We start from the raw sequence: 14,793 nt of genomic DNA, 5'->3' as shown, positions 1-14,793 counted from the left end.
ATAACATTTTGAAACTTGTATCAATTTGATCTAGAGAGGATTTTTAGTTTAATTTATGCTATCTTATTGATATTTAGTCAGGATCACCTAATAAAGGATTAATTCCCAGTGACACACAATCTTCTTAAATGTTGATTAGGATGTTTTGGCAGAATACCAGGTAGAACAGCCATTGTGTGTGTTGCATCAACTTTAAAACATTGGTAATTCTTTGAACATATCTACTAGCATACTGCTAGTTTCTATCCTAGGGTTAGAATGGGATTTCCTTCAATACTGGCAAATAGCTCAGCTGGACAGAAAATACAGGTGACAGGGGCTCCTAAACCAGAAAAAGGAAGAACAATTCATTCAAGGTGGTAACCTTGACTAGCAACTCAGTAAACCAATCCTTGTTACACAGGAGTAAGGGGTCAGAAACCAGTTTTTGTCTGTTTCTCTATCTGGAGATACGAGGGTGAGATAGTCTGAAGCATTGAGAGACACAACATGCCAAAGATACCGAGAGGCTCATTGCTGTGGTATGGAACACATATGGCCCGTTAGAGAAAGTGTTACTGTCAGTTAGTTGAGGGACTGCTGACTTATAAATGTGTTCCTGCTTGCCACATTCACCATTCACCCTAACCTTGTAGGAATGCATGGTTTGTTATTTTATGTTATAAAATGTGGTAAGAAACAAACGTCTCTCACTGGCAAAACATCCTTTTCATTCATGTATTCTATGTTGGTTTATAATTGTGTCTTGTCTCACTAGAATGCTTTTATGCCAGACTTCTATAAAGATAAGGAAACATGTGTGTGATCACAGCACGCATGAGAGGTCTACATCCCTGGGTTACAATGTTCAATTAGTTATTGGGTGGTAAAGGTGCCCTTCAGTGTCAGGTGTGACTGGTAATACCGAACATGAGGGGATTATCTAATGTTGACCCACTAAATTTGGAACACTTTGCTTCACCCACACATAATCAGAACAACAAAACAGTAATAACTTGATTAAAGCACAGATTTTATCCAATGTTAAGAACTGCACTTTATCTAAGTGCCTACTTGGTTAGTGACTTCTATTGGAAAATGTTTGCCTTTGGATGTCAGATGAGAGCAGGATTGCGTTGAACTACAAGATCTCCCCATGGTTAAATAGCTGCTAATGCCAATTATCTAAGCTCAGCTCATGAAGAATGGTCACTTGGTCAAAATACCAGCAATGGTCACCCATGTGACCCATCATAAGTGTCTGTGCCTTCAAAAGAGGCAAAGATAGAAAAAAAACTTGACTACTTACAAAACATGACCAAAATTTAGCAACTAAAGAGCAATGGGTGCAGCATTTTAATCAGCAGCAGCTCATCTCTTTTCTTTTCAGTCAGTCAATCTAGAACTTGATTTCAACTTTCCCAAAAGTTAGCCATCTGTAACAACTAGACCTTATTGCAAGGGGATTGGAGGCAAGGGTAAGGAAGTCTTTATTGTAGAGGGTGTTGATAAGCCCACACTTAGAATATTGTGCACAATTTTGGTCTCCAAAACTGAAGAAGGAAATACTTCCATTGGAGGCAATAGAGCAAAAGTTCAATAGCTTAGTTCTTAGGATGACACGGATGTCTTATGTTGAGAGGCTGAGGAAATTGGACCTATACTCTCTAGAGTTTAGAAGAATGAGATCTGATCTCATTGAAACATACAAGTTTCTGAAGGGGCTGGACAGAGTAGATACTGAGAGGTTGTTTCCCCTACCTGGGGAATCTAGAACACAGGAGCACAGTCTTAGGATAAGGGATCAACCTAAGAAGAGATATTACCTCACTCAAAGGGTTGTGAATCTTTAGAATTCTCTACCCCAGAGGGTTGTGGATGCTCCATCATTTAATATATTTAAGGCTGGGATAGACAGATTTGTCAGTGGATCAAGGGATATGGGAAGGTGGGGGGGTGGGGGATGCGGTGGTGGTGGTGGATGGGTGGTGGCGGAAGTGAAGTTGAAGCCCAACATCAGCCATGATCACATTGAATGGGGGAGCAGGCTTGAGAGGCAGTATCATCCACTCAGGTTCCTTTTTCTTATGTTTTTATTTTCTTCTACACTTGAGCAGTGACCTTGATGTTTTGAGTCAAACTGCCCATCACCTACTGATGTGATATATAACTGGTAATGCATCAAGAAGCTTCCTTTGAATGTTTCTTGAAAACTTGGATCACTCCAATAAACAAGGGATGATCCCAGGATCATTAACATCCAAGCATACCAAGTTATTAACCTTTCACTTACATTGCACAGCAAGTCCTATGTTACCAATGACAGTGTGTACCAATGGATGGGCTATTGTTATGTTGATTGATGGGCTAGTGAATTAATAGTATTTCATTACAAAATAAAGAACTGGTTCACTGAGCTGGTATGTTCTGGTGTGAGTCAGTGGGGTCCTAAGTGACAGTTTGAAGCACATAAAAAGAGCATGAAATGAGAATTCAGGTGATTGATGTCATTTCTTCCAAATGTCGTGTATACATAAGGGCCAGAATATTTCTGTCGGCGTGCGGGGATGAGCCTGACATGCCGACATGCAAAATGACGCGAGATGATGCCGGGCGTGCATCCCGGCGTCATTCCAATATTGCGTTTGGCGGACGTGTGCCGGAGGTGGCTGCGTGACTGCCAAACTGTCAAAGGCCTATTAAAGCCATTAATAAAGTCATTAAGATCATTAACACCGCTGCCCGTCCAACCTTAAGGTTGGTGGGCAGACAAAGAGCTCAGGCGGCCTTTGCGGGATGGGCGGGATGAGGTTTCCTGAAGGTTTTATAAAATGAATAATTAAATTTGGCGAACTTGACAAACACATCCAGCTCATGTGGTACTGTCACATGAGGGGACATGTTTAAATCATTTTTTTACTTTATTTGTAACAAGATTTTCAGGCGGGAAAGAGCACAGGCGCTGGTTCTCCCTCCGCCCCCCACCCCCTGCCCGCACAGGTAGCTGAGGTACTGTAATCATTGATAATTTAGATATTGCATATATTGGTTGAGAAAAGACAATCTGAACAGCCTTCATTTCATTCAGCATGATCTTAAATCATTGCAAGAAGGCCTATTCACTCACGAAAACCATACCTTATTGTAACTAAATTAATTATCTCAGCTACTGAGACGGTTGTGCAATGAAATACAAGAACTTGGCACAGCACCATTGCTGCAGATCTAGCTGCAAAGCAGAATACATTCTCCAGCCTCTTTTCTACAAAGGGCAGTGCATGTGCTGCATCAATATTGTTCCAATATGATTTTTATTTTATATATTGAAGGTCCCATGGTTCAGTGTGCTTATCCAATCAGCACCTGAACCACACAGACCGACAAGATCTCAAGTTCCATTCCAAATCTGTGTTGATCAGCTGATCCCAGCCACTATTTATAAATATTTTTGGGTCATCTAGGCAGAGAAACCCATCACCGTATTTAAGAAGTCCCTGAAGCAAGCTACAGAGGAGCTTAAACCAGTGAATATCTATTTGCCTTTTCTTTTTTTTCTTCATGGGGTGTGGGTGTCACTGGCTAGGTCAGCATTTGCTTCCCACCCGTAGTTGCCCTTGAGAAGGTGGTGGTAAGCTGCCTTCTTTAAATGTGGCAGTCTATGTGGTGTAGGTACACCCACAATGCTGTTAGGAGGGAGTCCTAGGATTTTTGACCCAGCGACAGTGAAGGAACGGTGATATATTTCCAAGTCATGATGGTGTGTGGCTTGGAGAGGAATTTCCATGTGTCTGCTGTTGTCCTTCTAGATGGTGGTTGTCATTGGTATGGAAGGTGCTGTCTAAGGAGTCTTGGTGAGTTGCTGCAGTGCATCTTGTAGATGGTGCACACTGCTGCCACTCTGTGTCAGTAGTGGAGGGAGTGAATGTTTGTGGAAGTGGTGCCAATCTAGTGAGCTGTTTTGTCCTGGATGGTGTCAAGCTTCTTGAGTATTGTGGGAGCTGCTCTCTTCCTGACAAGTTGGGAGTGTTCCATCACACTCCTGACTTGTGCCTTGTAGATGGTGGACAGGCTTTGGGGAGTCAGGGGCTGAGTTACTCTTCACATAAGGAGCAGACTGTCCTGGGAGACAAATAGTTTGAGTCTTTCAAGAGGGAAAGTGCTAGATAAATGGTAGAGAAAGATATCAAAGGATTTGAAATGAAGTAGTGCAGGGGAGTTTTCTTTGTGACCTGTCATAGGTGTTATCACACTTGTCCCATCCCTAGTTTTTGAATCAGACAGAATGCTTTCGCCTATTACAGATGAAAGCCCCCCCCACCCCCATCACCCGCCCCCCACTCCTCAGAACCCCTGCCTAGAACTGCACTGGAAGTGAAAGTTTCTCTGCTCTTTTTCTTCCATTCCATACCCGTGACATAAAGAACAAAATAACTTGCATCTAAGTAACACCTTTCACAAAGATAAAAACAAAAAACTGCAGATGCTGGAAATCCAAAACAAAAACAGAGTTACCTGGAAAAACTCAGCAGGTCTGGCAGCATCGGCGGAGAAGAAAAGAGTTGACGTTTCGAGTCCTCATGACCCTTCAACAGAACAGAAGGGTCATGAGGACTTGAAACGTCAACTCTTTTCTTCTCCGCCGATGCTGCCAGACCTGCTGAGTTTTTCCAGGTAACTCTGTTTTTGTTTTTAACACTTTTCACATCCTCAGCAAGCCCTAAAGCACTTTAACATACATTGAATACTTTTGAGGTATAGTGACCATTAGATAGGGAAATGTAGCAACCAATTTGTGCTTAACAAAGTCCCACAAATATCAGTGAGATCCATGCAAATCTACATTATTGTACTGTTTGATAAGTATTGGGTGGAGCATCAGGAGAACTGCCCTGCTCTTGTTTGAATAATGCCATAGGATCTTTTACATTCATCTGAGCAGGTGCACAGGACTTTAATTTTCATCCAAATTATTTCTCATCCAGCTGCAACAACTCATTTCCCACTGTAGTACCAGCTGAAATAATGTACCAAAGTTTAGGAATGACATTTGAATCTACAATCCCCTGATCAATTGGCAAGAGTGCTCCCACTAAGCCAAGGCTGACTCTTAATAGGGATACCTGCAAAGAAGAATTGGCCTCTTGACTTGGGTTGATTTTTCAATGGATTGGACTTACAATCATATCTGATGACTACATGATAACATTAATTTGTTCAAAGTCAGCCTTCAGTTTTCCACACCAGTTAGGGGACCAGGCTAGGTGCTTGGGGGTGGGTACCCAGCAGTAGACTGTGATGGGACAGTGCTCCAGGCAGGCCAAAAGGCCCGGTCTGCTTGCCTGGGTATGAGAGCAGCTGCAGGCCACCCTATTAGAGAGGTACTGCTCCTCCACCTACACCTACCTGCCACAGTGTGACCTGGCCACAAGAACTATGTTGAAGTGCCCTCTCTGTTATTTACCTGCTATCCGAGGCTGCTGCTCTTCTCAAGCTGGAAGGCCTCTGCTTCGCACCCTGTCCCCACCCCACTGCCGCAGCTTCAAGAGACCGTCCATCACCCTTAATTGAACAGGGAACCATTCTCCATGCTAAGTAAGGGGCCATCTCTGTGAAAAGCCCAAAAAGTGACTGTTTCCCTTTGGGGGCCATGATGGGGGGAGTGGAGGGGAAGCTCTGACCAGGAAACAGTCCCGACTTCTGCTTTCTGCCTCCACAGGGGCAAACCATCACATGGTGTCATGCCAGACAATTTTTCACAAAGGTGACTCCACTCCCTTTAAAAATCCACACAGAAAATCACATAGGGAACCAAGAACCTACTGTGTTTCGATTCACTTTGGTAGGCAGATCTTGGACAAGTCTCTAGCCGTAATGAGCTCATATTATAAACAGAAAACAGAACTATTAGCAGTTACAATCTGGCACCATATGGCCATTAAAAAAAACATTCACGTGGGGACATTCTTTGAGCTCAGTAAACGTACCTCGCTATTTTTAAAAATATTAAACTGACAGAGCCAGTGGGGTCTCTTTGTGACAAGACATCATTAGCTATTGTAAGTATTCCCAAATGCAATTCCCCATCCTTCCTCCCCCTCCCTATTCTTGAAGGGACTGGGCCAGGGTCTGATCACACAACATGGGGAAAAGGAGCAAAGAGAGAAAGAGCACACACAGGACAGCTGCGTATATGTGATATGGAAGCAGTCATATGGAAATCATCTGCTGTTTAATACCAGTAATCCCAAAAATGTTCAACCATGTTTGAAGCATCTGTTTTCCCACATTTCTCATTGCCAAGGTGATCCCGAGGGGCTGTTTTCGAGTAGGATGAATTATGACTGATGTTTGCCAGTGCCAGCGTGAATTGTCTGCTTGTAGATCCGTGACTTCTGATGAATCAATGCGCACCTAGCGTTTAGCTCGTGAACTTAGTTTCCAGAGTCTCAACTATCAAAACATTTGCCTCATGCTTAACAGTCAGTTGTGATTCTGATCCACTTAGATACAAGTATGTTACATAGAATCTACAGCATAGAATCAGGCCATTTGGTCCAATGAGTCTGTGCTGGTATTTATACTCAATACCAGTCTTCTCCCATTCCATTTACCTCATCCCACACTTTCAGGTTATCTTTCTATTCCTTTTTTTCTCATACACTCACCTACTTTCTTTTTGAAAGCATCTGAGCTATTTGCCTCAGCCGTTTCCTGTTGTAGTGAGTTCCAAATTCTAACTATTCTCTCAATTTAAAAAAAAAATCTTTATTTCCCTTTTGGATTTGTTAGTAACTATCTTATATTTATGGCCCCAGTTTGGATTATCACACAAATGGAAACATTCACTACAGATCTATCCTGCTCAACCCTTTCATAATTTTGAAGATCCCTATTAGGCCACCCCAAGGGCAGAATTGAATGTCGTGGTGATATGCCCATCCACCGGCTATAGTGCTGATGGCAATCCTGCCATGGCCATTTTTGGAAGCCCAAAATTAAATCCCAATTAAGCAGACTACCCGTTGCTGCCAGGGTTCCCCGCTCAAGCAGAAGCAATTTATCACCAGGCTTACTAGTATGGTTGGATGTCCAGCCCTGAGAGCAGGTGGCCAATCAGAGCTCAGCAGCTCTCCAGTATCGGCAGCGCCATCTGGTGTGGTGGCCACTGCTGGTACTGCATGAAGCCCAAGGATAAAAATCGTTGCTGGAGCCTCTGGATGAAAATAAGTGGGATGAGTTTGCCCAGGCCTGTCAGGGAGTCCCTGGTGAGGGGATTGAGTGGTCATTGTGAAGGGCAGGAGGTTGTTTTCCCATGGGTCCCTCCCTTCCTGCTGGTAGGTCCCTCTGTTGGGCACAGGGTGCCCGAAGAGGGACCCACAATCTCCCCACAAGCACAACCCGCAGTCATGCCCACTCAGGTTAATTGGCGGCTTTCCTACATGGCATGGCCCTCATCATTGACCCTTCCTGCCCTGGACTGAATTTGCTGGGTTTGGGGGGGGCACGGGGTTGGGCGGGGAGGTGGGGTGGTGTTGTTTTCCACCCTGAGCCTTCCTGCCCTATTAGACAGCCTCCTCTAATTCCCTGTCGGTTCCTGGGGAGAACATTAAATTCCCCCCAATTCTTTTTCTAATGATGAAAGCCCCAACCAATTCAACCTTTCCTGAGAGCTGTCATGTCTCAGTTCTGGTACCATTCTTATAAATCTTTTTTGCACTTTCCCCAGTGCCTCTGTGTCCTTTCTTAACATGGAGGCTAGAATTGTGCATAGTGTTCCATATGTGGACTGACCAGTGTCCTATACAAGTTTAATGTAACTTCACTATTTTTGAATATTATACCCCTGGAAATAAATCCCTGTGCTTTTCTAGAAATGTAATTGCTTTGCTAACCTGTTTTGCTGTTTTTAATGGTTTTTTACCTGTATCCCTTTGCTCTTCTGCCCAATTTAGTTTCTTATTTTCTAAGGTATAGTTGCTATTTCTACCAGAGTGTATCGCCTCACATCTAACTACATTAAGTCCCTGTCTAATGTTGTTTCGGTTTACCATTGGTAAGTTAATGGGCCCTGTAAACTTACTTAGCATTGCGAGATTCATTTTAACATAGTTTCCCACCAGCCTTACATAGGGGCATGTGACTTGATTGGTAGCATTTTGGATTGGCCTCCCCCCTGCTCTCTGACCTCTGACTTGTGGTCTCTCTCCTCCCTGACCTCCGACTTGCATCCCCTTCCCTGACCCACCCTCTCACGGCTTCCCTCTGCTGAACCTGTATTCCTATTAAAGGGCCAGGTCCGATCTGAAGCCAGAGCTTCAAAGAAAGAGCATGTCCTGATGGTGCAGAAATGACCGGCTGGGGTTGTTGTAATCCTTTTTTTTTACATGACTGTCGAAACTGCTCCTCCTGCCTCTTCTGCTCATCTCCAGGGTCCTTCAGTTGTCCAGGCTCTAAGCTCTGGAATTCCCACCTTAAACTTCTCTACCTCTCTCTCCTCCATTAACATGGTTCTTAAAACCAATCCTCTTTGACGAAGCTTTTGGTCACCTGCCCCAATATCCCCTGTGGCTCAGTGTCAAATTTTGTTTGACAACATTCCTGTGAAGCACCTCAGAATGTTTCACTATGTTAACAGTACTATATTAATGCAATTTGTTGATCAATTATTTTTAAAAGCCTCCTCTAACAGGAGAAGGAGACGGTTACTCACTTGCAAACAAAACAGAAAATACCGGCAATACACAGACAATCTGTCAGTGTCTATGAAGAAAAGATTGGTCCAGGATTTTGCATAGATCTTTCATCAGGACAATTCTGATTAAAGGTTAATATTCATAATGTAAGCCTGTCTTTTCTCAGATACTGACAGTCTAGCTGTATATTGCCATCATTTATTTTACTTTAAAATATTTGTTTTTTTTTACATCAGACACTCTGTTGTGCTGACTTTGTCAGTCCTTTGCCATGATCATACAATAGTCTTTCTACATTATTTCTGTTTGTGAGAGAGGATTGCCAACTTCAGTTGTCCAGGCTCTAAGCTCTGGAATTCCCACCTTAAACTTCTCTACCTCTCTCTCCTCCATTAACATGGTCCTTAAAACCAATCCTCTTTGACCAAGTTTTTGGTCACCCGCTGGATGTTTCATCACATGGTCAGCCTCCAGCTGCCCTGCCCCCACCCATCCAACATGTCCACCCTTGCAGTGAACCAGATTCTCACGACCAATTAGGAAACGGGCAATTTCTTTGTTACTCACTTGGATGATTCTTCATTCTCAGTTGAACAGCTTAGTTGCACCATATCCAGTGAGCAAAACGTGTTTAAAGAAAATTTAAAATAACCACAATATTTTTTTACTGTCAAGTATTTTTTTTGCTGTTGGGATTGCTCTCAGTGTTCTGAAGATTAATCTGCAAATCCTGGAGACTCTAGATCATTCCTGGAGGATTGGCACCTTGGGATCTTGTTTTGTGAAAATTGACTTCTCAGTGATCACACTTCAAAAGTACTTCATTTGGGCATCACATTTGCTATTTGATCCTTCTTCCAGATTAATTTGCAGCAAACTCTCAGACACCAGCCATTAATTTAACATTGCATATGATATGAATCTGCCCATGACAGGGCTGAAATTCACTCACTTTGAATATCCGTTTTTAAACTCAGGCTTATTTTTTCATGATAATTAGTGAGGCCAGAATTTCTTGCTTTTTGTTCACCAACCAAAACATCAGCTGGTTAATTTGTTTTCTCTGGACTTGTACAAAAACACATCAATGATTCATTGCATTTCAAGTCACATATTTCAAATTACAACACACTCCATAGGCTTTGTTTAGCAACTGGATTTCCATAGATTACACCACAACAAACATAGATAAATCTTAATCCAGGAGATTATTTCACTCAACCATCAAATAATATTCACCATCAGAATGATTTGTCTGAGTTCACACATATCAACAACTCCCTGTTATTATATTGTGCCTTTAAGGTACAAAATGTAGCAAGGTACATTACAGAGTTATAACAAGGGCAACAAACATCAATCCAAGGGAAAGTGTTCAGCAGGGGGATCAAAAAACGTACAATAAAAACTGTATTTGAGAAACTCTGGATTTGAGAAGAGCTCTTAAGAGAGATGGAGAAGCTGGGAGGGATATGAAGGGACCGTGGGAGGAAAATGGATGGAGACTAAGTGGTCTTGCAAGGGAGATAGAGGGGTCTTGTGAAGGAGGTGGTGGGAGATGGAGACATCTTGGGAGAGGGGTGAAGAGGTCTTGGGAGGGAGGTAGAGGGAGGTGGAGCAGGGTGAAAGCCTTGGGAGGGAGGGGAAAAGGGCTTTGGAAGGGAGATGATGGGAGATTGGATGGAGGGGTGAAGCACCAAATACCAGTCAGAAGACTGAAGGATGCAGGAAGGAAAATAAGTCTGGACTGCAGAGAAGACAGACAGTAACCATGGGGGAATGTGAAGATGGGTACAAGAAGAACCCAATTATTTAATTCTAATGTTATACTTCATGTACCAATTTGAGATTAATACCAGCTGAGAGCAATGCATGGATGGTAAATTTGAGTGATGCCACTTACCAAAGTTAACAGTGAAATCTCCACTCATTTATATGCAAATACTGTTTGAATTTTATTGTCATTTTGATGACAGTCCCATCAAGTGGCTGCTAGCATTAAAGTGCACAGGTTAGGAAGGTCCTAAATGGAGCTTGTGTGAAGTCAAAATGATGTGACACTCCCCTCCTAGAACTGATATCACACCTCTTGCCTAAATACAAAGTGGATTATTTAACATCAGAATTGCAGATCAAATGTGAAGCCAACAATATTTCACTTGGAGTGAAACAATGCATTCTGTTGGCCTCAAACTGATTGCGGAAAATTAGCTTTTAGTCAATTGCACCAGAACTGAAACCTAGCATCTCACTACTTTCCATCTATTTCTCTCTCACTATATGCCCTTAATTTGTTTTTTTTTGTGCTATTTACAGAGTTGGTATTGCATTAGTGTTTATCCACCAGTATCTGGAATGCTCACAGCACAAGGCAGAAATTTGGACTTCACACAGGCAGCAGAATATAGTTAGAGATAGAAAAATGGTAAATAGGACAGAGAGTAGGTAACCCAAAGAATAAGGATAGGTCAATAGGATATATAGACTAGAGATAGGTAAATAGGACATACCGAATAGAGACAGATAAACAGGATATATAGAATACAGATCAGTTCATAGAATTCTACAATAGAAATGGGTCAATATTGGTATTGTAGACTGTGTCAAATCATTAGTGAGTACCCCGATGCAATGGAGATTCTCACTAGCCCAGCAGTAGACAATGAAATACACCCTAACATGAGCAGTTACTTACCATAAATTGACAAGAAATGGGTGCTCTAGAACCTGCATAACCTGCAATTCTTTAAATACATTCCGCACTTCATTGCGCTCTACACACTGCTGCTTGTTCATGTATTTCATGGCGTACATCTTCTTTGAGTCTTTCTTCTGTACAATGCAGACCTGGGAATCGCAAACAAAATGCAAAAACACACATAATGAGAGATGACTGAGTGAATGCACTAAAATTAGATCAGGAAAGTTGGTGGTTTGTGCCCATTTTACATTGTTGTGCATTCATCTTTCATATGATTCAGAACACAACTTTTAGTTTTAGGAATTAAAGTTTTACTGTTGAGAATGAGGGTATCTGGTTGAGAAACTGGTAAAAGCAACCCTGAAGTAAATGTAATTCAAGCAAACTTGGAGTTTATTACACATAAGTCAACATGGCCCCAACCTTTTAAAAGGTTAAAAGCTAGAAGGGCAAGATCACATAATGGCAGGTGGACTTACTTATGTGCTGAACTGGAGACATGATGTCTGCAGTAATTCCAGTAAATGGTACGTTATTTATGTGGTTTCCATTAATTAAGGAAAGCTTTGGAATTAAAAAGTAGTTAATTTGCATTTTTACCTAAGAACCGTGAGTGTCACAATGCCAAGGAGATGGGTGGAGCTTAGAGTGATTCTTTATTTTGAGTTTATCTTTGTGAATTCAGTTAGGGCATAGCTAGCAGACAAGGTTGTTTAATGCTTGGAAAAGCAGCTAAGAGATTGTGACAGCTTTTGGTTTAATGTAGCATGTAGCTCCTTGGAAGTCAAGAGATAGTCAGACCTACACCTGAAATAGAGTAAATGCTAGATCTATTTTCCATGTCGCAGTCTGCGAATAGGAACTGGAATTCAGTGTAAGTAAATTGGAAAAGGGGAAACCACTGGAAGATGTTTAGTTGGAAGCTAAAGGAAGAAATCTACAGTAATCCTCAACAAAAGGCAGTTAAGAATGTTGCAGTTGGAATTCTAGAAGTAATCAGCTTGGTTGCAGTTTGAAATCATAGCAGCGAGCTATTGGAAACTAAGGGTGCTCTCTAATGTTTTAAACCACTGCACAGGACTTGCAGGGAGGCCTGTGCTTGAACTATCGAATCCAAACTGTGGGGACAATAAAGAAATTGAAAGTTACTTAGTCAAAAGCTAATGGAAGTACTCCCATGAAACCTTGTATCTTGGTGAAGAGCTGGAACACTGAAGAGAAACCAGGGTGAATTCCAGAGAGTGGTGATATATCTTTTGAGCTGGTCTCAGGCAAAGTGAATGAAAATTAAAGGCTTCTTAAGATAAAGGAACTCTTGGGGTGAAACAGAAAGTAGAACTGGGTTTATAGTATGAGTCTCTGTAAGCTATATTGTTGTTACTAGTGCTTATTTTGTTTAATTTTTCTTTATATATACAATAACATTTGTTTTTGTTAAAAACGTGAGATTTTGTGGCAGAATTCTATTGGTTAATTGCTGGGTGATCAGATTTCTTCTTTAAACGTTAACAGTCCTTAACCGGATTCTCAACACCCCTGAGAAACTGACACAACTCGTGCCAATTTCTACCCATTTAACATTATAGGTGAAGAAAGGTCACTGACAGTTTGGAGTTGGCTTTAACGGAAAGTAAAATTTGGTAAACCAGACAGTCAATCTGATTCCATCAGTTTCTTGTCAGATGGTTTATGTCAAAATTGCACCCTCATCCCCCCAACCCCCAGTCAGAGCCACTGCCTTCTGAAATATTTAAGATAATTTTGCCTCTTTAGTGTCCTACGTTGGGAGTTTCCACTTTAATTAAAATTTGCCCACAAACTTGTTCCTTTCTTCCCCAAAACTAAAAATGGCCCTCGAAGACTTCATTTTAAAGATTAATGAATCATAGGGGTTCATTTCAACATCTCTGTCCTGGGATTCATAGTATGGGAACAACCTGTGGTTGGTAGCCTTACTGCCCCATTAAAACTGGCAAAGAATCTGGTGACATTTTGAAAGGCGCCCACTGCTGGGAGTGGCCGTCTGTTTCAGCTGGTCGAACCCACATAATATAAGAAATTATACTGATCAGAAAAGATTAAGCAGGCTGGAGATCTTTACTTTAGAGAAGTAAAAATTGAGGCATGACCTAATTTTTAACTTTAGGAAAGGAATTAGTATAGAAGATAAACATAAGGGAGAAAATAACAGAAGAATATGCTGTCATGACTCATTGCGGATGGTGCGCTGTAATAGCAGCCCCATCGTTCCCCGAGCCACAATAAACGTGAAAAGTTTGACCAAACCAACAGAATGCCCCAATTCCGCCTAACTATTTAATTTAGGTTAACAGAATACAAGTACCAGGTTTGTAAACTTAATAAGTAAATAACTGTTTATTGAACAAATTGTCTTTAACTAGTGGCAAAAGAAAGAAATATGAACTGCTAACTTCTAACATTATAATTTAAACTGTACTCCCTTCTTAAATCCCTATACACACAAACACACACATACGCACGCACACATATAAGACACACAAAACATAGATTTTAAGGGTGGGATAACACAGTTCACTGGCACTAATCCGGAGTTCAGGATTCAATGGGTTGATTTTGATCAATGTCTTCCAAAGTCTTTTCAGCTCTTTGCTGATGACACGAGGGGGTCTTCCAGCACTTTTAGTCTTTAGTTCACTGGTTGAGAACTTGCTTTTCAATGTCCCAAACAGTGGTTTTCCCCATTTCCTTCTTACAGAGGTTTGCTTAGAGAGCAGGTTATAGAGATAAGAGGAAAAAAAAATTTCCTCATAGCCAGAGATTTTCCTCATATGCATGCCAGGAGCTTTCAGCTGCACTGCTACCACACAAATCCTGGTCATCTGGCCAGGAGCCAATTAAAATGCTGCTGTCAGGTAGCTCCCTTGATCCAGGACTCCTTTCCAGCACCATCCTGTCTTTCATGGCACACTCTGTTCCAGAACTGCAACACTGTATATATCTCTCAATCTGTTCCAGTGGACTTGTCTTTCAAACTGCAGCCATTGTATTTTTAAATCCACAGCCCAACAAAAATAGAAAAAAGTAAAAGGATATGTTCTTTACAATGCTGACTGGGTTAGATGAAGAAGGGTGTGAGGGGGCTTGTGTGGTGCATAAATAGTAGTTAGGTAGAATGGTTTTTTAAAGTGCTGTGGCATAGTGGTATTGTCACTAGATTAGTAAACTAGAGACCCACAGTAATGTTCTGGGGATGTGGGTTCAAATCCCACCACAGCAGATGGTGGAATTTGAATTCAATAAAAAAAAAACCTGGAATTAAAAGTCTGATGATGACCATGAAACCATTGTCAACTGTCATTAAAAACCCATCGGATTCATTAATGCCCTTTAGGGAAGGAAATCTGTTATCCTTACCTGGTCTGGGCTACATGTGACTCC

At 41.7% G+C, this 14,793-nt stretch overlaps 1 protein-coding gene across 1 annotated transcript in view; it reads right to left on the bottom strand.

The window, feature by feature from the left end:
* Positions 1 to 14,793, bottom strand: part of LOC121281472 (serine/threonine-protein kinase 32A-like) — an 892,779-nt gene that overhangs the window by 854,191 nt on the left and 23,795 nt on the right. The window contains exon 2 of the mRNA XM_041194417.1: positions 11,368 to 11,519. Within this exon, the coding sequence (XP_041050351.1) occupies positions 11,368 to 11,486 (119 nt within the window). The 5' untranslated portion in view covers positions 11,487 to 11,519. The remainder of the gene's footprint in view (positions 1 to 11,367; positions 11,520 to 14,793) is intronic.

Source organism: Carcharodon carcharias, chromosome 8, assembly GCF_017639515.1.
Source record: "Carcharodon carcharias isolate sCarCar2 chromosome 8, sCarCar2.pri, whole genome shotgun sequence".
NCBI lineage: Eukaryota > Metazoa > Chordata > Chondrichthyes > Lamniformes > Lamnidae > Carcharodon > Carcharodon carcharias.
The sequence above is the reverse complement of the archived record's forward strand: the minus strand, read 5'-3'. Positions and strand labels throughout refer to the sequence as shown.